The sequence below is a fragment of the Gossypium raimondii genome, chromosome 5, assembly GCF_025698545.1.
Source record: "Gossypium raimondii isolate GPD5lz chromosome 5, ASM2569854v1, whole genome shotgun sequence".
NCBI lineage: Eukaryota > Viridiplantae > Streptophyta > Magnoliopsida > Malvales > Malvaceae > Gossypium > Gossypium raimondii.
Genome location: NC_068569.1, coordinates 16,958,729 through 16,982,683, shown reverse-complemented (window position 1 = coordinate 16,982,683; position 23,955 = coordinate 16,958,729). Strand labels below are relative to the sequence as shown.

At 34.7% G+C, this 23,955-nt stretch overlaps 3 protein-coding genes and 1 non-coding gene across 4 annotated transcripts; 3 read left to right on the top strand and 1 right to left on the bottom strand.

The window, feature by feature from the left end:
* Nucleotides 1-228: 228 nt before the first annotated feature.
* TRNAR-CCU (transfer RNA arginine (anticodon CCU)) lies at nt 229-301 on the top strand. The gene has a single exon. It is a non-coding gene; the product is annotated as a tRNA-Arg (tRNA).
* A 1,595-nt stretch (nt 302-1,896) lies between these two features.
* LOC105770939 (agamous-like MADS-box protein AGL104) lies at nt 1,897-4,192 on the top strand. The gene is made up of 10 exons (XM_012592315.2): nt 1,897-2,199; nt 2,402-2,455; nt 2,587-2,602; nt 2,710-2,771; nt 2,884-2,911; nt 2,997-3,058; nt 3,192-3,291; nt 3,385-3,435; nt 3,521-3,648; nt 3,730-4,192. Exons 1-10 carry the CDS (start codon nt 2,015-2,017, stop codon nt 3,971-3,973), a joined length of 930 nt encoding a protein of 309 aa, XP_012447769.1. The 5' UTR covers nt 1,897-2,014; the 3' UTR covers nt 3,974-4,192.
* A 5,924-nt stretch (nt 4,193-10,116) lies between these two features.
* LOC105770596 (putative cyclin-A3-1) lies at nt 10,117-12,780 on the top strand. Its single transcript, XM_012591869.2, has 8 exons — nt 10,117-10,640; nt 10,961-11,193; nt 11,297-11,372; nt 11,480-11,556; nt 11,668-11,701; nt 11,799-11,948; nt 12,032-12,166; nt 12,260-12,780. The coding sequence occupies exons 1-8, from the start codon at nt 10,284-10,286 to the stop codon at nt 12,365-12,367; spliced, it is 1,170 nt and encodes a 389-aa protein (XP_012447323.1). The 5' UTR covers nt 10,117-10,283; the 3' UTR covers nt 12,368-12,780.
* A 521-nt stretch (nt 12,781-13,301) lies between these two features.
* On the bottom strand, nt 13,302-14,240 carry LOC105770597 (zinc finger protein 7). Its single transcript, XM_052630750.1, has one exon. It carries the CDS (start codon nt 13,921-13,923, stop codon nt 13,396-13,398), a length of 528 nt encoding a protein of 175 aa, XP_052486710.1. The 5' UTR covers nt 13,924-14,240; the 3' UTR covers nt 13,302-13,395.
* Between the last annotated feature and the right edge of the window lie 9,715 nt (nt 14,241-23,955).

Genomic DNA, 23,955 nt, shown 5'->3' with positions numbered 1-23,955 from the left:
TTCAAAAAAAATCAAATGATTATGTGATGATTGACTAACAAAGGAGTGTGGTGCCATCGATGTGTTAGGTGGCACCGACGAGTGCTGTAGCAAACAGCCCATTTCCATAAATAATTTGTCTCCACGTAATTAATTAAATTTAATATTATTTTTATAGAAAAATATCCAAGAGACTAATGGTTCGTCTAACTTTCATTTTAAAATTATTAGTTTATATATATTAACAAGGCGCTTGTAGCTCAGTGGATAGAGCGTCTGTTTCCTAAGCAGAAGGTCGTAGGTTCGACCCCTACCTGGCGCGATTCAATATTTTTGCAAGGAGTTTTTTACTTTTGGCATCCTCCAACAAAATGAGCCCTGGCAGCCGAAATAATTTAACAACTAATTTTAAATTGCACAGTTGTCAACTCATACATGCTGAAAGATATATACTAACAATACAGATTTTATTCACAGTGGAAACTAAATCCAGCGAACATTAGATATCATTATTTGTGTAAGAGTCAAGTTTTGGTACAATTCTAATATTAATTCCTTCCATTTTAGGGTGAAAAGACTGACTAATTGCAAATTCTGATCAAACTAGTGGATGATCCAATGAAAAGAACACAAGCCAACTGACCTCATTGGAATTAATACGTTTATGAGTTCCCTTGAAAAGAACTATATATTTCTGGTAAGCGGCAGAGCTATATCTTGACATTCAATGGCGTGCGTCTGTGTTTGTTGGGAGTCTGGAGAGAAACAAAACAAGACAAAGATTGCCTGCTAGAAAAATGCAGAGGGGATCACACGTGTGGTCAGTTACTGGTACCAGGAAAGGCACGGCAAAATCATTGCTTCGAGGTCAAAGAAAAACACAACTGAAAGTGCGACACCATGTGCTGCCTGAGACCCCTTTCATCATGCATTCTTATAATTTATCTCGATCAGATCAAAACCAGAAACAAAGATGCTTTCTTCCACTACTTTTTTTATTTGTAACTCAATCGAATTCTAGTTACGATGGTCGATTTCTCTTGTTTTCTGATTTCACTCGACGAGGAATATGGGTTTTGAAATTTCTTGGGAGATACCCTTTACTGTTTATTAACAACCGTGTGATTATCAAGTCAAGGAATATATATATATATATATATTATAATTTTGATGTCTATGTTGATTGTTATCCACGAGGACTATATGTTGTGTCAGTTTTATATTACGAAATATGAATTCATCTATAATAATTAATTACTATAATTGATACTATGAATCCATATTGTTGATATGAAGTTGATTACTAAATATTATGAGTTTTTTTATATAATCGAGGTTGCTAAGATTATTGAATTCAACTTTTATACCTACAACATAAAACTTTTATTATTTAACGTCAATTTCATTTAATTCAAAATTGATATTTTAATATTTCTTAATAAAAAGGTATGAGTTATAAAATTTTCAATTCAATTATATCAATTAAACACATTTTGATTATAGTTCAATCATTTGACTGTTTGTTATACGTAGAATCGTGATTCCACCATTCACACCAAAGAGTAAAGAGCTCGGAATGAAGAAGAATGAGTAGAGAGCTGTACAAATATATATAGCTAGCTAATCGACCTTGTTTATCGCATGTTTAGCTATTAGACTACAAACTTCATATTTGTCTGATACAGATGGCAGTTTCTTTGATTAAAAGTAACTGGCCACAGGATCACACCGCCATCTGTCTCGTCATCTTCTGCGAATTGCCTGACAGTGACAAAATCCATTGATTATTTCCCTCTTCTCATCTCATCTATCCTTTTCAAACCTCTTCTGCTCCTTCATTTATTGGCCGCCAAGAGGCTAACTATTAATGTAAATCCCAAAGCACTTCAGTATATATATTTAAGTGATGGTGTTTTTTGTCCTTTTTCAAATACACCATTTTCAACTTAACCATATCCTCCTCAAACGGTGCAGATTTGTTTGAAAAAGAAAAGGAAGTAAAAGCCAGACCCGGGAAGGGGGGAATAACTAAGTGATGGGTAGAGTAAAGCTCCAGATCAAGAGGATTGAGAATACAACAAACAGGCAAGTCACTTTCTCAAAACGGAGAAATGGGCTTATCAAGAAAGCTTATGAACTTTCTGTTCTCTGTGATGTTGATGTCGCTCTTATCATGTTTTCCCCATCTGGAAGACTTAGTCTCTTCTCTGGTAATAAAAGGTCTGCTACAACCTACTACTTTTTCCATTTCTTAATTTTATCACTGCATATATTATATATCGTAATTGTTAAGTTGTCGCATCCTGATTATACACACACGTATATTAATTAAGATGATCAGAGAATAGGAACATAAATTGAATAGCTTTCTTATAATTAAGGAAAATCCTGTTATATCAGCTTTGGTTTTGTTGTACTGAAGCATTGAGGAGATTCTAGGACGGTATGTCAATCTCCCAGAGCATGAGCGAGGAAGGTAAGAGAAACCTCAGTTTAGATATTTTCTGTTTTCTTTTTTTGCCCCTAGTGAGAGATTTATGTGGTGTTAATATCGCCATGATTGATGTTGGTGTGTGTTGGCTTGCTACAACGCGACCATACATGAAGGCTGCGTAATAAGGAGGTATAGACGACACCCCCCCCCCCAAAAAAAAAAAACATATATCAGTGGCTGTTACTTTTCATGGCTTTTAAATTAAGATGCAATTTTGTGTTTTAACATATTTGCAGTTCCTAATAAAGGCACTTGGTAAGCTAAGGGATGAAGCCGATCAAACCTCCCAACCAACCAGGTTTCGGATTCTTAATTTCGCCAAATCAAGTCCTCTGATTTCTCCTTTTTTTTTCTTCTAACTTGATTATAGTTTCCCTTTATATATTTTTTTGTCTTTGCTTGTGAAGCAGCCCGGAGTGCATCAATCCCCAACTTGAGGTAATTGGCGGAGAGAACATTATAATAGGATGCTAATAAATTGTTTGATTTCTTAGGTAATCACATCCTTTGACTTAAATTTTAGGAGTTTCAGCAAGAGATTATTAGCTGCAAGTCTCGGATTGCCAATATGGAGAAACGATTAAGGTTACTTAAACTCTTGTACTAGCATTAATTTAGTCCATAGAACCTACATTAATCAAGACCCTCATCACATCATGCTCTTTTTGTTGGTTTTTTTTCCCCACTGAAATTAGCTAAACAAGAAAACTTGTTTCAGAATATTTGAAGGCGATGCTTCCGAAATCACAACGTTGATTCAGGCCTACTACCATGAGCAGATCCTGGAGGAAACACTGAAACAAGTGCGCTTACACAAGGTATAGAACTGCATATATAGCATTTAACTTTAGCTGCCTCTACATGGTATATAAATATATGCCGAAGTTAATGAAATTGTGGTACCCAAACAGCAAGTTTTAGAGGAAAAATATACTTCTCCTGGTCCTCCGCCAACTACAAAGGTATTTTTAAATGAGTAAAATGCTCTTTTCATATACAGATTTTATATATTAGAAGTAATATTTATAAGATTCAATATATTTCTAGGGAAAACTTCCACCAGAGGCTGGAGATGTAAATGGCTTTGTTACAACAAGTTCCAGCAGTATTTCCAATCATTTCTTGAACTTTTTGGATTCAAATGGTCTTCTTCCTCCAGGATGTGCATCAATTATGTACAGGCTTTACTGAAATATTTTTTTTCTTCGCTTGAGAAGAGAATTTTTTTTAAACAGCTTTAATTTCATATTTTGCAGAGATGAGGCACCAGCTGTAGCTGAAATCTTACCACCACAATCCACTGATCTCCTGAATGAAGAAGAAATAAATGTTGAGGAGCAGTTAAGCCTCGCAAGAGGTTTAGAGAACCACAATAATGTACAACGTCCTGAATTTGGACAAGTTATTGATGTCAACCTGTCCCCTTGGACTCAACTCTATCCAACAGGTAGTATTTGGGGACCAAACAAACTAGTTCATGGTTGGGCTTTTGAAGCTTAATTGTCCTACTTCTCTTACGAACTTAGGGCCCCGGACAATTCTCCATATTGAAGGATATGGGGTAATATATAAAATCTAGAATTAGAATGCAGATTTTGATATTTTATACATGGAAATGAAACAAAAAATAACAAAGAAATGGATCATTGTTATGTTGTACTTTATATACAATACAATAATGTTTTTTAGCAATAGACATTATATTTATTATCTTTCTCACATGAGAATTTATCATACAATTTTTAATTTTTTAACATAATGTCTTGAATTATTCACAACTCCTTTGTAATCCATAAATGGGAGGATAATTCACTTCAGCGCACTCGAACCCATACCTTATCACATCGATATGACAATAATGTTTGTATCAAGACACAATTGTTAATTTTTTTAAATTATTATATATTCTTCTTTATATTGAAATATTATATTAAAATTTATAGAGATGTTTGGGATCTGTTACGAAAAAACTGGGAGGTCGACTTGAGATAGTGCATATGTATAGGGAAAGTAATAGGGTGGCTGACAGTTTTGGCAACCTTTGCCGCAACAGGTTTTGGGGATCTATATTTCTGCTGTGTTCTTAATGTTTAGCATCTAGGCTGGTTCCATGCTCTTTACTAATTTTTGTTAAAAAAATAGAGAGCAAAGGGATCAATTCTATCTATGCCAAATTTGTTACTTTAATTTAGTGAGTTATAGATATGATAATATTTAAAAATGAAAATATATCTTATTGTTGACTTATTTTGTGGAAATATCATTGAAAATTCCATTAAACACATTTCAAAAGGTTTTACAATATATGATCAACCATTCCTTTATAGAATTGATCTTCCCTCAAGTCAGGAGCTGCAATACTTTCTAAAATGGCAATGGGATGATCCCTCCCTCTAGAGGATTAATCACGAAGATTGCTCCCCTTTCTTCTGGAATAGATCACTTGTGTTTAATAGTTACATTTTTAATGTAAATGATCGATCTCGGATCAATTCCTTTACATTTAGCAGTGTCTAAAGTTGTGACTCTTTATGCTACAATGGCTATAAAATGGATAGCCAAACACACTCCAATAAGCAAGGGATGCATACTCAAACAAAAAATCAAGAGAAAACACATTTGAGTTTTAACTTTCTATATTTTTCTCTTGGACATTTTTCATGAGAGTTTTACTGTAAATTTTTGTACAAGTTTTTATTCATTTTCATTGAGAGCTTACACTTTGTAAACACTCATTTTAGAGAAGTCTTTTTTAATTATTGTAAATGAATCAACTGAGTTTCAACTTTGACCTCATATTCTTGTGTTCAGCTCGAATCTAGTGTTTTAAGTTGAGTTGTTGGGATCATAGATTTAAGTTGAAGATGAGTCTAGAGCTTCAAATTGACTGTTTGAATGTCAAACAAACGATGAAGAATCACCAACAAATTGTTCAAGCTTTGGTGCTTGGTTATGAAAATGGGAGATTTATTCACAGTTGCAATTGTTAGTACAAATCTCCGGTGAGGAAAATCTCGAACATACTAGTGGAACTCGAACAGAAAAAGAAGAAATAGGACAAGGTTCCAAGCGTGTATTAAGCCACTATCTTTAAGGTTATATTCACCCCACCTATCTTCGGTATGCAAATAAGTTCTAAGCAAATTAACCTCGAGTATACTATGAAGCCAATGACTATTTGCATTTTGCACTGACGAGAATAGTCCACTACAAACTGAGCAATGTATAACAAGAAACTCAACTTCTACAAATGATTTCTGCAGTAATACTTTATAGAATAATCTAATAATATTATAAAATGAATGAAGGAAAGAAAGAATATTGAATTTGTTGGTGTGATTTCTAAATGAAATCTCATTCCTATTTAAATTGTTATAGTTCTTTTTCAAAAAATCAAATAATATAACTTTTGATTAATTACACTCATTCATTTATAGTTATTGGAGCACTATAAATATTTGAAAATGTTCCAACAGCAATGAGGCAGATTGAGCCCAAAATAATTTTGTAATGGAAAAAAAAATTCAATCCTTGCATTAGGATATGTAGCACGTCACTTTTTTTTCTACAAAAAAATCATTAAGTTTTTAAGTACACGCTTGAAATATCAGGAGAATGAAAACATAAGGAAAAACAAGTTTTCTTCAATTGAGGTAAAATTTAATACCTATGTTTTGCAAAATAAATCACGTGACTAATGAGTATAAAGAGATTTGTTAATTTTTTTAAAATAAAATAATGTATTAGGTTTCGATGGGTATTGTCTGAAGATTGGATTGATTAATTTGGCAGTAGATTATTAATGGTTGTTATTTGATTAAGTCGAGGTACCGGTTAGCTCTTGATATGTACACTAATTTATCTCTTGTTAGGGAGAATGGACCTTGGTTAAGGTTATGGAATGGACAAATTCCGTCAAAGTAAATAATTTTATATGGCGATGTATGATGAACTATGTCCCAACCAAAATGAGACTTATTGAAAAGCATTTTAATGTGAGCGATAGTTGTTTTGGTTGTGGGAATGTGGAGACTTCGAATCATGTCCTTTTTTCGTGTTCTACAGCTTAATCAATCTAGTATAAGGTGAATGGAGGGTAGTCGGAGTTGTTGACATAACAGGTGTTACAGATTCTGATCAATTCGACGAGTTTGTCTCATGTACGTTGTTATTTAACCATTTGTTGGAGCATGTGGATCCATCATAATTTGTTGATATGAAAGGGTACTAACTTGATGGTTGACGATATTGTTTGAGTGATGCATAAATTCTTATAGCAATGAGAAGTTGCATAGAATGTTTTCAACAGTACTTACGTACCACGACGTTGGATGCTAAAACGACAGCCAGTTGAAGTCACCTGACAGCTGGTAAGCTTAAATGTAACGTAAATACAACCTTTTTTCAGGAGGCAAGATAGTCGAGTTTTGTTGCGGTATGTTAAGTATGACTCCTATTTTCAGTCAAATTTGAGAAATAATCTTCTAGTTAAACTCTGTTTATTTTTTTCAATCAAACACTGATTAGTTTAGATTATTTTATTATTATTTGACATATGAATTTAGCTTATAAATAGGCTCTTTTACAACCTTAGGAAAAACACCTCATTTAGATATTAGAACTCATAACATATTTAGAGAATTTTGTGTTTACATTTTGAGGGTTCTTTGTTTTCGGGGTTTGGGGTTTAGTTTTATCTCCATCTTTTATACTCTTTGTTCTTTTGCCATTATAGTAAAATTACATTTGCCCGTGGTTTTTTATCCTCTTTGGAGGGGTTTTTCCATGTTAAATTTGTGTGTTCAATTTCTCAATTTATTCCGCTATTTTTGTTACTTGTTGCTTAATCGGGTCGATCCCTAACAAGTGGTATCAGAGCTAGTTCAATTTTCATAGATCAGCTAATTTAGATATGGCAGCAATAAGGTTTGAAATTGAGAAGTTCGATAGTGAGACAAATTTCAATTTGTGACAAGTTCAGATGATGGCAATTCTAGTTCAATCCGGTTTGAAAAAGGTTGTTACTTGGAAAAAGCTTGAGAATCTAAATAAAACATAATGGGAAGAGCTAGATGAAAATGCCTTGTTTGCAATCCAGTTGTGCCTCGCGAATACGGTATTGCAGGAGGTATTGATGGAGAAGACCTCATCCGCCTTGTGGAAAAGGTTAGAAACTCTTTATGCGACTAAGTCTCTAGCTAATCGTTTAGTGTTGAAACAACGTCTATTTACGTTTCGCATGAACGAATGTGAGCTTCTTAGAGATCACATCAGTCAATTCATTACTCTTTTAAATGATTTAAAGAACGTTGAGGTTCATATTGATGATGAAGATCAAGCTATGCTATTATTGTGCTCTTTACCCCCTTCATACAAGCCTTTCAGGGAGAACCTGATTTATGGCATAGACAAACTTTCGTTCGAAGATGTGAAGGGTCATTTGTTGAGTAGAGACAAACTCGAAAATGAGCTTCATTTGGATAGCAAAGTAGATATGCAAGCTTCTGTTTTGATGGCATCAAAGAAACGAGACAAAAGATGTCGCTATTGTAAAAAGTTAGGTCACGTCAAAGCAGATTGTTATAAACTGTGAAATAAAAGAGCTGCTGAGAGTAACGAGGAAGATGTAGCTGGTGCTAATTTGATCGATGAAAGCTGTGATAATTTCTTGTTAGTGTCTACGAGCGTTAACTCCAAGTTCACGTCCGAGTGGATCCTAGATTCGGGATGTTCTTTCCACATGTGTCCCAATAGAGAATGGTTCTCCACATACAGTTCGGTTGAAGGTAGAGTTGTGCGCATGTGAAACGATTCATCTAGTAAGGTAATTGGTATTGGTATTGTTAAAATTAGGATACACGATGGGACGATTAGGACACTCTCAGATGTCAGGTATGTACCTGATTTACAAAAGAATCTCATCTCATTTAGTATTTTAGACTTAAAAGGATGCAGAATCAACATCGAGTCAAGCAACATTAAAGTATCTCGTGGAGCTCTCGTTTTGTTAAAAGGTAAAAGAACTGGCAGTCTTTATATTTTGGAAGGTTCTACAGTGACCGGTGAAATTGAACGTCCCTCGTCCGTTACAGAGTTGAAGTCAACTCGTTTGGAGCGAAGGCAACTTGGTCATAGGAGGAAAAAATGTATGACTGTTTCGTTGAAGAGAGAATCTCTTTTGGATGCAGGTTTTGAAAAGTTAGGGCACTGTGTTCGTGAAAATCAGACCCGGGTTAGTTTTGATTTGGCAGTGTACAAGTCGAAGGCTAGAAGTCTTACAATTTCTAAGCACAGATTCGACTCAGTTAATTTCCTGCATAGTTCAAGATAGGCTCGTGGCGGGCTTTGGCAAAGATGACGTTGTAGAAATATGAGTCAATGTGGAGATTTGTTAAGTATGACTCCTATTTTCAGTCAAATTTGAGAAATAATCTTCTAGTTAAACTCTGTTTATTTGTTTCAATCAAATATTGATTAGTTTAGATTATTTTATTATTATTTGACATATGAATTTATCCTATAAATAGGCTCTTTTACAACCTTAGAAAAAACACCCCATTTAGAGATTAGAACTCATAACACATTTGGAGAATTTTGTGTTTATGTTTTGAGGGTTCTTTGTTTTCGGGGTTTGGGGTTTAGTTTTATCACCATCTTTTGTGCTCTTCGTTCTTTTGCCATTATAGTAAAATTATCTTTACCCGTGGTTTTTTATCCTCTTTGGAGGGATTTTTCCACGTTAAATTTGTGTGTTCAATTTCTCAATTTATTCCGCTATTTTTGTTACTTGTTGCTTAATCGGGCCGATCCCTAACACGGTAGTGTGAGACCATGGTAGTCAGTTGCTGCGAAGTTTATTGAGCCACCTTGCTGTAGTAAGGAACCCTCGTATAGCCGAGATAAGTGCTATCCATGAAGTGTTGAAATGGCTTTGTAAGCATAACATTGATGATCTGATTGTTGAGTTAGGTTGTAAAATTGCGGTTAATGCGCTTAAGGAAAATCGAACTGATTTGTTTGGATTTGAATTGTTGGCCTAGGATTATCTGTTTCTTTAATCCAAAATTACCAACTTGTCTTTTAGTTGGATAAAACAGGAAGCTAATAAGATGGCTCATTGCGTAGCGAGGGCGTCTGTATTCCATTAAAGTTTTTATCATCTATTAGTCATGTTGATTTAACTGTTACTCGGAAGAGAGTGGAGCATATAAAAGTGGGTGTATGGGTTTTGATCTGTTATTTGCTTGAAGCGTTTAATTAATGATATTTGAGTTTGTTAAAAAAATGTTAAATTTATAAGACTTGTACCATGGCATTAAAACTTCTTCAAAAATAAAATGTAAACCAATTATAAAACTTACAGGCCAGCCTTTGAAGTGCATTGAATCGGGTTGGGCTTTATACTTTAGGCCTTCTAAGAGAGATTAAGAACAACTGGAAACTTGAAAGTAAAACACCCGCGGTGGTACGATTCTCCTCCTTTGTTTTCAAATTTCAGAACCCAAAAAAGGAAAATCATTTAAAAATTAAAACATAGAGAAAGCCCGCAAAAAACAAATCCCCAAACTCAAAACAACTTAAAAACTGAGCGGTGGGTTTTATTACCAAATGCCGCCAACCCCCCCCCCCCAAGTTTTGAAAACAAAATCCCAAATGCCGCTTCTCATTTTTACTCCTTTTATTCCCCTCCCTCTCTTTCCCTCACTTCAACCCCATCTCTCTCTTCTCTTCGTTTCCAAGTCTTCCCCACGTCCTCTTTCTTTCTTTCTCTCTGCAACTGCAACAGGTTGGCTGAAGAGTGAGCGAGGCAATGGCGGATCAGGAGAACTGTGTGAGAGTGACAAGGGCCGCGGCCAGGAAGCGAGCTGCCGAGTCGGCGGGATTGATCGAAGGGAGAGTCATGAACAAGAAAAGGGTTGTCTTGGGGGACCTTTCCAACTTGTCCAATGTCGCTGTCTCTGCGAATAAAGTTCAGGGGAAGGAAAACAAAAAGAAGCAAGCTAAAGGGAAGCTGAAATCAAAGACGGAAGTCGCAAAGCCGACTTTGGAGGTGAAAACAGATGAGGTGTCAGTTGATAAACCGGTGGATATCGATGCTAAATCTGTTGACCCACAAATGTGTGGGTATTACGTATCTGATATCTATGAATATCTTCGCCAAATGGAGGTATTTTTCCTCTCTCATTCACTATTTTTTAAACATGGTCTTCTTAAGGTATCCCAAATTTATAGTGTCTTAAGCAACAAACCTTTTTAGATTGAAAAAAAAAATTCTGTTTGCCCTTAGCCATTATTTAAAACTTCACGGGCTTTGATCTGGGATATTGCTTTACTCTGACCATAGTAACTAAAATAGGAAATTTGAGTTTGAATAAGATGTTAACGTTGGCAATAGGTTAGGGATATATTGGTAGTCAGTCTGTTACATTTAAGCTTCTCCGATCAGTTCACTAAAGGACTTTTTTTGGGTGATGCAATTAATATTAGGCGGATCCGAAGAGAAGACCTTTACCTGATTATATCGAGAAGGTACAGAAGGATGTAAGTACAAATATGAGAGGGATTTTGGTGGATTGGTTGGTGGAAGTTGCAGATGAATACAAGCTTGTTTCGGATACTTTATATATAACAGTTTCCTACATCGATAGATACCTGTCTTTAAATGCTCTCAACAGGCAAAGGCTTCAGTTGTTGGGTGTATCTTCAATGCTGATTGCGTCGTAAGCTTTTGACTTCTTTGGTAATTGGTGTTTTTTCTTTATTTGAAATTGTGGGATATGTTGTACTCACTTTTTGCTCTTTTTCCGTGGTTTTTTCAAGTAGAAAGTACGAAGAAATCAACCCTCCAAATGTGGAAGATTTTTGCTATATAACAGATAATACATACAGGAAAGATGAGGTATTATTTTTCCTTCTTTATACTTGACTACATTTACCCTTTTCACTTTCCGTATGTATAGTACATTGCATGATTCATTGCCTGAAAGTTATTGCCTCAATTTGAAGATGGTGAAAATGGAGGCTGATATACTCAAGTCCTTGAAGTTTGAATTGGGCAATCCTACTGTTAAAACATTTCTGAGGTAAGAATGTTTTAGGATGTGGATTTATGTTGACAATACATATCAAGTAATGCCAATCACCAGAAACTTAATGCTTTGCTTCTGGTTTTTGTTTTCTCTGATGTTTTTCAGGAGATTTACCAGGGTTGCACAAGAGGATTACAAAGTAAGAAAAATGTCTTTGTTTTTATTTTTTTGCATTTGTTAAGTCAAAGTTGTTAATATCTGTTATTGACTGTATAATTTCTTTTGATCTTCCTCAGGATTCCAGCTTGCAGCTAGAATGCCTTGGATGTTACCTTGCAGAGTTGAGTTTGTTGGACTATGGCTGTGTAAAGTTTTTACCATCAATGGTTGCTGCTTCTGTTATATTCCTTGCAAGATTCATAATTCAACCTAAGATGCATCCTTGGGTAAGAGTTTCTTCTTTCATGCCATTTTAGGTGTTGATTTGTCCATAGGTGGTGAATTTTTACTTACCATTTGTGTCTTGCAGAGCTCTGCTGTGCAAGAGTACTCGGGCTACAAAGCCTCTGATCTAAAAGAATGTGTCCTTATCATACATGACTTATATTTGAGTAGAAGAGGAGGTGCACTTCAAGCAGTTAGAGAAAAATACAAGCAGCATAAGGTATGTACACTAAATACTATGCATTGATACAATAATCATTTATCTTGTCATGTGGTAGTCTTATTGAAATAACGTTGATTTCGTTGGGAGCAGTTCAAATGTGTGGCAACCATGCCTGCTTCTCCAGAGATTCCAGCTTCTTATTTTGAAGATGTTCAAGAAGTTGATGTTTCATATGTTGAAGATGTTCAAAGCTGTTAGAGTTTGACATATGCTATTTCTGATGTGTAACTTCTATAGAAGGCCTGAATGTGGGTGAAAAGAATATTTGAACTTAAAAGGGACTGGCACTTGAGCTTGCTAATTTTTTATTGGTTGAAGAACTCTCTATGGGTGTGGCATCTATGATGTAAGCGATTGTTGGTAGTGATACTAACTTGGCAAACGTTTTCTCACATGAGCAGGACTTTAGTATGTTAATGATTCATAGAAATCAATATTGAAACATGTTGATTGACAGATTGTAAGTATTTCTTTTGGCTTCTACTGCTTTTGAAAAGTTGAAGAGTCAATCTCCAAGCTTTGTGGTTAACTGAATTATGTGAAACTGTTTTGTTGATAAATGGATGTCATTCTCTGGAAGCAATAAATCTACATTTACCCTTTCTCTAAAATTAACTATATGTCCGGTTTTCATCTAATTGATAAGTTATCAGATCTAGTTCTGGTATAACAATTTGTTGAGATGTTCAAGACTTGTGATTGTTATTGTTGTACTGAAACTTCATTTTGGATTTGGGTTGTTTCTATATAACCAAACTTGGATCTTAAATTGTTATCCCTTTGCTTTCTGTTTGATAAATGTCAAGCCAATCAGTTTTATATTTCTCAATTCCATCCCCCCCGTGGATCTCCTGGCATAGGGTTAGGGAAAAAAATTGCAAGTTCTTTTATGGATAGCTGTTCTGAAGTGATAATCTGTCGTTTTCAACCGGTTCGCACATAAGAAAGGTTATGCTTCTTGGGTTGGATATTGGAGTAGGGCGTTCATGCTCTGAAGTCAGAATTATGCTTCTTACCAAGCCAGTTATACTGCTATTAACGCAAAACTTTCTTTTGCAAGAAGTGATCTGTGCTTTGGAATTTCGTTCATCCGTGCAATATCGATAAAATGAACATATATGTGCTTTGGAAGTGATCGAAACATAAAGTTTTTGATTGTTAAAAGTGCACTAGAAACCTCATGAAATAGGCATTACAGAACATTTCATTTAATTTATGGAAGGAGATTATAACCGGAGGTCCAAGTCGATTTTTAGCAGCTCTTCTGGTGATTTCAAGGATTGCGAGTCCACATGATAACTTCCTGGCCAGTTCAAACTTGTATCTCTGTCAATGGATCCAGTCCATGCCCCCACAATCTCTTTGTTGGAGTCATTGAATCTTGCAACCACAGGTCTCCAAGCTGTGTTCAGTTGGCGCACAAGTGAATGGGGATGAACACCAAGTGATCGGGACATTGGCCTATTTACAGGCAAACCCACCCTTGCTATCAGTCTCTCCGACTGATACCGTCTAACTACTCCCCTCTCCCGTTTGTGGGCGTTCTGGTGGCCACCGAGTGCTTGTGAACTGCAGAACTTCCTCCTGCAGAAGTTGCAAGAGAAGACCTTGTTGGGAACATATTTTGATTGGAAACCACTCTTTGGTGCAACAATATCTCCGTGCCTACCGAGACTCAAGTTAAGCCACTCTGTTGAATTGTCTCCGTCGACGCCTTCATCCTGTCTTTCATCCATTTGATGATTGCTTTTCATTTCTGCCACCCCTCGAGTTGAAACCTGGAAGGTCTTAAAAGCTTTTTAAGATTAACGAAACTATAGGATCATCGCGGAACGCCCTACAATATGTAAGCAGATATGTAAAGGAAAAAGAAGTGGCAACAGAGATGTTTCGCAACTTTATCACGTTTCTCAGTGAATGGATCCATTTATTTCGAGTACTCTTGGGGCACTGTTCATGTCTTGTCACCTTTTTTTCCCCAGGAAAACCTTTTCTGTTTATATCTTTTCATCGCACTTGGATTCCTAGCAATTCAAGAATCAATGTGGTGCAACAACAATTTCGACACAGTCATATCATAATCTTCAAAAATTATACGAATTGCCTGCCATGATATATGTGTTACTCTTGTCAAAAGATTCCAATGCCAGGTTATGTTTAAAAGCAAAAGTTCATTCAGCGAGTTATCAGCTGTTCACACTAGCTAAACTAGCCTATCAACAGTCAATCCATAACTTTTTATTGACCAGATGCTTGCTTTTGGCTATTAATGTGTCGTACAGGTATAATTTGATTGGACATAATAGCGTTTCACGACAGCGGCATTCCCTGGTGATATTGACAGTGCTTTCTAGTAGTACCAATAATATCTGGCCATGATGCTCCCTCACAACAGCACTCTCTATTGATAGTGCTTTCTGATGGTAGCATTATATGACGAAGACATTGTCCAGCAACAATGTTCTTTGGTGAAAACAGTGCTTGGATGAGTACACTCAAGGCGCCAATTAAGTACCAAGCTCTCATTTTGGTTTGATTTTCTGCAGCAAGGTTACAGATTGATAGATATTGATGCTCAAAACACCGTACTATATATACTTATCGTCAAGGTTATATGTTCTCCTGCTGATTTAAGTACCAAAAGTAGTTCATACATGTCAACTTGCAGTAAAACCATACACCAAATGCCATGAAATGAGTGAACACTGTTTGGTCTCCTTTTCACGAGGCTTGATAGTTGCAACATCTCAGGTGGGGGCTGATCCTATATAGATTTCCACGTTCTTTGTCGTTCCATAAAGAAACATTAATTCGACATTCCCTCAACTCATGGGTGAACTGGAGGGTAATGCCAATGGAATACGTAGTTGTTTTCCATATGGCAAAGAGTCGTTTTAACTTTTAAGTTGGATATTTATATAGGCAAGTGCATTGACCACAACTTCATTAACAGTGTGGCATCCTATATGACATATGACTTGGATAGAGGGTGACCTAACTTGAATTTATCTTACATGTAAATTAAATATATGATGCTTGAAATTTAGAAAGTTTTGATACAAAATAAGTATAAAATATGGTACGAGGATGAAAATAGAAGAATTGATGATAATTTTCATGTTTAGTTTCCCCGCTACCTATACTCTCCCCAGTTGTGTTCCTCCATCGACCGAGGAACCCATAAGAAAAAAAAAAAATCCTGAAATGAAGTTGGCAGCTTCGTAGGTACAAAGAATCTTGCTGTTTTGTTGCACTGAGACAGGGAATTATATCTGAACTAACAGGTTAAAGTGTGTGTGATGGCAATCCCTGATTAGGTGGTAAGTTGTTGCCGACTCTTGAAGATGAAGCTTGGTAGTGATGGAAAGGGAAGATTAGTGGATTGATGAGTCAGGGTAATGACGTTGAAGCGGAGGGGCTGTCGTCCCCATCGGCACCTTATCCTAAACAAAAAAGCAATAAGTTAGTGGGTGAAAGGGTCTGACATTATTGCATGTGGTGTTTCTCTCAAAATGGAATGCGCCAAAGTACCAAACACCCAACTTAATTCATCAAAAGACTGATGGGATGGTTCCCTAATGCATCATCCATCACTTCCTGAAACTCTCTCCCCTCAATGAACCACTCGATTTTGAAGCCTAAAAGCAGGACCGGAATTCAGCCTTTTCTGTCATAGTTCAACAACACATAACTAGGCTACAAATGCTTTTATTTTTGTATGGCGCAAATCTGAAGAATGGGGGCTGCTGGGCTAATGAAACAAGGCCTTGTGTTGGGTGAAATTTTAGCTTTACATTTCCCCCGCTCAACGTTAATACTTAGAATTTCCAGTCAAAAACGTAAGCAGACGTCTTAGTATTGATATTCCTATTTTCAACGAATGCATAATTGTACTGGCCCAAATGCCCGTATGGACATGGTTCATCTAAGTTGAACAGTCGGGCCCAATTATGAGTTACGTTGGATGGTTTCCCTTAATTATTCATTGGTTATTTTATTTAATTTAATGATTTTATTAAAAAGAGAATTAAATTTTAAAGGGATAGGTCAAATTTTAAATTGAGTGGATATCGTAAATTCTGACTCTCCCCGCTACCTTGTCAAAAGTTTGTCGCGCAAGTTCCTCTGCTGGTCTCATCGCGATTCAACAGTTTGTTTGTGCACTATTCTAAACTATAAGCTACACTATCTAAAACTTGGTTGAATTTCGGATATGTATTCTAAATTTTTTATTTATTTAAAAAAAATTACTTTTGGCATTTGCCTGGACATGAAACGTGCTTTTGCATGTGTAAGGAAAAGGTTCTATCCTATCCATATGGAAGAATGGCATGGCTAATAGCTACTTCACTACTTTCCAAAGCAGACAAAATAAAAAAAAATCCACACACAGGGTAAAATCATAAGAGCCAAGATTTGTATACCAAAGAACTATCAGTTATCAAATTCCATAAATTGGAGGTGGAACTCCCCCCTATTTTAGGGACTGAATTCCATAATAGGAAGAAAAAAGATTCTAGGAAAGCACGCAAAAGCATATTCTACTGTACACAAAAAAACAGAAGTGTTCTTCTTCGCGAGATGCGTCCCATGTTTGCAGGGTATACGTCTCACACAAAACTACCATCTCTTTTTTCTGCTTTTTCAGTTTTCACTCCAATCCTCGTCATCATTCGACATCCCATTTTCTTTCTTTGATCGATCATATGCTGTAAGATCTTAAATCTCTTTTTCTCTCTTTTTTTCTCCCACGCTAAGAAGAAGAAAAAAGAAACCAGGATATATTTCACTCAAGGCAAATACAACATGCAGCACTTTCAACCGTCTCCTGTAACAGCCCATTTTTCAGTGGCCTCGAAAGCAGTAGTTTTAGGGCCACCAAATTCGACAAGTAAATTTGTAAATATTATATTTAATATTTACGAGTTAATTGTGATTTTAAAAAGGTTTTTGATATGGTGATTTTTGTTGTATAAATGATTTATTAAGTTCAAGTAGTTTTAGAAAATGAGGTATCGAGACCTCGTTTCTATAAATCGAGCCGTAAATATTTTTATAAATATTTACAAAGTGTAATTAAGATGATATTAAATTTTTGTTAGAAAATTTTATCGTTTCAATAGTTAATTAAGCAAAAATATTAAATCGCGTAAAGTGTAAAAATTGTGTTCTATAAGCTAAAGGTATTAAATAGCTATAGAACTTTAATGTGTAAGTCTTTATATAGTAAATAGACTATTAAAGGTGATAGCGGATGTGCATGGCTTGACATTAGTGTAATTTTTAAAGTTAGATAAAAGTAAAAATGTAATTTGATTATTAAATTAAATTAAATAAAACCAAAATGTGCATATTAGATATGACATATAACCTATGAATTGGTATTTTGCCATAATAAGCATATATGTATTTTGATACTAATAATTATATGGTACAGTTGGTACCAAATGGTATGTTTTGGTAAGTGATTTACATGTTGTGTAATGATGCAAACTTAGTTAGAAGTTAATCAATTATTTTGGTCAAATTGAATACATGGTTATACATGTTTTAATGTTGTCATTTGAGGTGCCTTTGGGCATATTGGTTGGATGTTATTATGGCATATGTATTTGGCTTGATTATGCATGGTTTTGGTGTTTTTTAAGGGCTTAGGTATATGTGCAAAAGGGATTATCGGTACATGTTGAAAATGGTGAGAATTATGGCTTGTAAAATAGCCTATTTTCATCCACATGGGCAAAGACATGGGCGTGCATCTCAGCCGTGTGTGACACACGGCCGGGTAACACAACCATGTGTCCCTTGTAGTTTTCAAAGGGTTGCAAGTCAAGTTTTACACAACCTAGCACACAGCCTGACACATGAGCATGTGAGGTTATTTGAATGGTACACGGCCTGACACATGAGCGTGTGGTTTGGCCATGTGACCCAAGTCAATGAGTTACATGGGCACGAACATGGGGTGGGACACGGCCGTGTGTCCTTATTTCGAATGCCTACACGGCCTAAGACACGGGTGTGTCTCTTGGCCGTGTGAGTCACATGGCCTAGCCACACGGCCGTATGACCCATGTAGTTTGTAAATTTTCATCTTTTCCCTGAAATTTCTATATGTTTTATATTTAGTCCTAATTTGTTTCTAATATGTTTTTAGGGTCTCGAGGGCTCGTATAAGGGATAATATGTATGCTATTGATTGATTTTGCTGTGATTAATGATATGAATTAAATGTTTTAAATTTTTTGATAGATCTAATATGTAAACTCTAGTAATGCTTCGTAACCCTATTCCGACGACGGTTACGGGTTAGGGGTGTTACACTAATGATGAGAATATTGGTACTCTCTGTGTTCGTGTCAGTCTCAGGGTATCAGAAGGAAGAGCCAATCGTTGTTGGCATGAAGGGTCATAATCCACCACATGATAAACACAAGCAACCTGTGAAGGTCAAACAGCAGCACCACCAACGTTTTAGGCATTCCTTTGATGTATTCTATTCAAGCAAGAGGGAAATTCCAAACGCTTTAGCTCCACTTCACAACCGCTGAAGCTTATTTTGATCAATAGTGTTTATGTTAATGCTTGTGACTTTGTGATGGATTAGTTAGACTATGGAACACGTGAATTGTTTTTTGGTGCATTTTGTCAACGATGGTGGGTTTCTTATGGGGGAACTCTGCTTTATCCTTATATGAACTGCAAGCAATGGTGGGGTTTTGCATTTCCAAAATCTTTGTTGAATTTTGTGGACTTCACCACACCATATGTGTAAATGAAATATATTACTAGTAAGTAATGAATAAAACTTTTTTTTTGATAGAATGAAGAAAACTTGGTCTAACAATTATTTGAGTGTGTGTTGCTTTCGTCGGCTAATTGCCACTTTCCAACACCAAAATTGTCGTTTACTTTATGTTGCCCTCCATAGTTGATTTGCCTACTGTTTACTTTTACGTTCAGACGATTTTGGTGGTATCTAAGAATAATTTCTCTAAATGTAATACCTCGATATCTGACTCGATCATCGTGTTTGAGTCACAAGATGTCACATTTGTTACCGAAGCAACTACAATAAATTATATTCAATTTTATAACACTAAACATTCAAATACAAGTAATATAAGCATATGATACGATATATAATCATTTTCGGGTCATACACGAGCTTATGAAAGCTCTAATGCTAACCTGAGGTCGAATTAGGATCAAACTGTAAAGTTTTCAAAATCTCAAGTTGACATTTTAACTTCAGGGATTCCTCACCATGACGTAACTCACTAACTTGGTCACATCATGACGATGCTAAATGTAACACCCCATACTGGACCCGATTGTCAGGTCTGAGCTATAGGATACCATATTCATTGTTGGAGCAACTACGATCAAATATATTCAATTTATACCATTATACATTTAAATACAAGTAATACATGCATATGATATGATATGCAATCATTTTCGAGTCTTACACGAGCTTATGAAAACTCTATTGCTAACTCGAGGTTAGATTAGGACCAAATCGTAAAGATTTCAAAATCTAGGGTTGACATCACGACTTCGGGGGTTCCTCATCACAATGCAATATACTAACTAGGTCTCATCACGATGATAAGGGTCTAACGTTGTGACGTGACCGTCTGTTTGCAAATAGTCTAAAATGGCACCAACTTACACTTACCTAAATAACAATTCAACATTTCTAATGTATTTTTCCAACAAAATACATATGTTTCAAAAGTTCAATTCTATACAATAGTACCTTATTCACAAATGTACTAATACAATGTAACCATTTCATCAATACCATACAACTTATAAGCTAATTTTCATAGTACAACCATTTAAGCATTTGACATATATATGCATATTCAAATAGATCATAAACATATCAACTAATTTATGCATTTCAAATCTTGTGGCCATTTCCAAAATACCAATTCTAAATTCACAAATAAACATGACCGCATATTATGCTAAAATTAACTCAACCTAGGTACATAACAAAATGGAACTATACAAACATTGTTAAGTCAAAGATCTCTGGCTGGATGCTGGATTACGCTTAGGAACTTCAGAATTTACTTGCGTATGGAGAAAACAAATCGTTCGCTGAGTGATAAAGCTTAGTGGTATTCCATGATTCAAGTCAATATAGCCAAATCACATACATACTTATGCCAAAAACTTTCATTACCACATAGCTTGCACATATCCATTTTACACTTCAATTTATTACATAAGTACCTAAACATATCAGTCAAACTATTCAACATTAAGGTATCATTTCTCTCTTTTGTAACATATCAACTAATAACATAAACCTAACGATCAATTCATATAATTAAACTATGCCATATATACATATACTTGTCATATCATCTGTCATTCATTTCACATTATCCTCCATAAGCGTATACTTATTCAAACACAATCATCAACTTGTACGAACACACCCTAGGGCTCGTTTTTAACTCATTTTGCATGATCTTGCACATGATGTCGAATATCGCATTTCATATGTGTGCAATTGTACCGAATCAATCACATTTCATTTTAATTTACCATGTATCCAAATCGTGTTTATATAACTCTATTAACCAGACACAGATTCAGAACAGATATATAGATTTGTCACCCTGGGTGGCCCGACAACAATGACTCTAAACATGTACAACCATCTTGGGTTGCCTAGAAACGATGTCTCAACATGTATATTCTACCACCCCGAGTTGCCCGGCAATGATGGTTTTAAATCAATATCCTGATCTTATGGCATGCCAACTATATCTAACTCTATCAGAACAACTAATAGGGTAACCAATTTTCTAATTTCATTATACGATTCAATTCATATTCCAACATTTTCAAATCATCATCATTTCACAGTTTCATCACATTTTATAACATGTTTCAATTCATTTTCAAACCACATATCACATTTCAATTAAATCATGTTACTTTCTATTTCATTCAATTCAGTCCACTATTTCGATATTCAATCCCAATCATAATAATTCAAGTCAAACAATGATTATTAACTCATCTCAATACCATAGTATGCAAAATATCATGAATATGCAATATCTGATTTGATCTTGAATCATAGAAATACAAGCTAAAAGTTCGCGCCACTCGTCGTTGACTCTCGTTTTTCCTTTCCCTCTCGATAGCTCAGTGTTGTCTTTAGCTACGAATAATAATTGAGAAATGTCACAATATCAAAGTCCATCAAATCACATTCAAATATAAAGCCAAACATATTTTGTAATTTATTCAATTTAGTCCCTAAACCTGAGACAAACATAATTTCAATATAGAGCTTTAAATTAAAATATGATTTCATGTTTATTCATTAAGGACCTTATAATTTCTATTCTTATCACTATTTCATATCGTATTTTTATTTTATTCAATTTGGTCCCTAATATACAGAGCGAACAATTAAGCTTTACAATTTAGTCTTTTTCATAATCTAAGCTTAGTTTCTATTAATTTCACACCTAATTCATCCAATTCTCAACAACAAAAACTTATCAAAATTTCAACAATTAAACAAATTGATACATGGACAAGGTAAATCAAGCTCCCATGATCATAATTCTATAAAATTTACATAAAACTAGCTTAATTTACATTGTTAATTTGTAATGGTTGAATGCTTTTAAGCTCAACAATAGTGGTTTTTGTTTTCCTTCAAGTGGACGGTGAGGCTTGATAAAGATGCTAGTTTTGTTTCATCTTTCCACGAACTTTAATACATATACATTAATTAAGATTAATTTAATCTACTTTAATTAAGTTAATTTACATTTAATCATTTTTATTTTATTCTTAATTAGTCTAAGTGGAAACATCATCATGTGATTAGAAATGGTTAAATAACCAAATTTGCCCATTGGGTTAATTGCTATATAGGTTTTCAAGCATTTTCCTAATTAAAACTCTATAGCGATTGAACTTTTACAATTTAGTTGTAGCACCACGATACCCGATCCAATCGTCGGGTCTGAGCTACAAGATACCACATTCGTTGCCAAAGCAACTACGATCAATTATATTCAATTACATACTATTAGACATTCAAATACGAGTAACACATATGTATAATACGATATGAAATAATTTATGGATCTTATACGAGCTTACAATAGTTCTTTTGCTAACTTGAGATTGAAATAGAATCAAATTGTAAATATTTTAAAGTACCAAGATATTTTGAATTGTTAATAAATATTTTAGTAAAATCAATTGGGAATTGAATAGTTAATTTTAAAATTAATTTTATAGTGCATAATTTAAATCTCTAACAAATATTAATATAAAAAGTAAAATATGTATCATGATTAATATATCAATATTATTTTTTTCCAAAATTATGAGTGTGATTTTGATCGATTATATTGAAACTTGTTGTATACTAATTAATTGTGAGCTTATAAGAAATAATAAACAAAGCAATATATAAAATTGGGTAAGTCTGAAGGAAATCAAAATTTTGGAAAGCATATATATGAGTATGCAACCAATTAACAAACATATAGAGAGAGTTAGATAAGTCTTTCTAGGATTTTGTAATTCAAGAATTAAAGAGAGGTTAGATATGTTGGTTTGGAACTTGATAAGATATGTATTTTAATATAAAATTTTGTATTAAAATTACATTTTCTTTGATGTAATCACGCGTTTTCATTCGTTTATAGTGTAAAATCCATCTTGTCCAAGTTGGGAGTGATATTTAAATAAAACCCTTTTAATAGTGAATTGAACTTGATTTAGGGACGAAATTCATTTTCACTCTCTCTAATTACTTGTTGATTTAATATCAATTACATGAAAACAAAAACCCTTTGTAGCTAAAAGAACACATGAAACAAAAGATATTAAAGTTTTAATTAAAAATACATATGAAATATTTATTAGTTGAAATAAAGAAACAAAAAAATTAATATTTAAAAGTTGGAAAAGGTTTTAGGATTTGATAAAATATATTGTTTATTGTAAAATTTTGTATTAAAATGAAATAAACATATGCATTTTTCAAAAAAAAAAATTGAAAGAAAGTTGGTCTAGAATTTGATAAAATATATTTTAATGTAAAATCTTGTATTAAAATGACGTAATTTGAAATAATTTAATATTTAAACATTAAAAAGAATATCAGATGAAACTCAATATTATATTGATTTTAATTAAAAGTGTGACAGATTTACATTCACATCATTTTACAAAGTTAATTTCATAATCGTCGTTAAAAACAATAAACCAGAAATACAAACATTCATAGTACACTGCTGATGGTTAATGCCTGGGCCATCCACAGGGATCCTAGTATATGGGAAGACCCAACCGAATTCAAGCCTGAAATGTTTGAGGCAAGTTCGGAGGAGAAAGAAGGATCGAAATTTCTTCCATTTGGACTTGGGAGGAGAGCCTGTCCTGGCGCTACCATGGGCTTGCGGTTGGTTTTATTGGCACTTGTGCAGCTATACAATGGTTTGAATGGGAAAAGGTAGGGTCGGCCAAAGTGGATATGACCCCAGGTACTGGACCAGCTTTGTCCAAGGCTACGCCATTGGAGGCTCTGTGTTCTCCACGGCCTGATTTGATTAAACTCCTCTCTCATATTGGAAGTTTGAGTGCCACAGGGAATAGCCTAGCCTTAAATAGTTTGGTGGTAATAGTGTGATACATACAGCTATACAATAAGTGCTGTTTGTTACGTGTATAAATAAATATATTCCATTCTGATCTGTACACTTGACATCAGTATATGTATAAGCTGG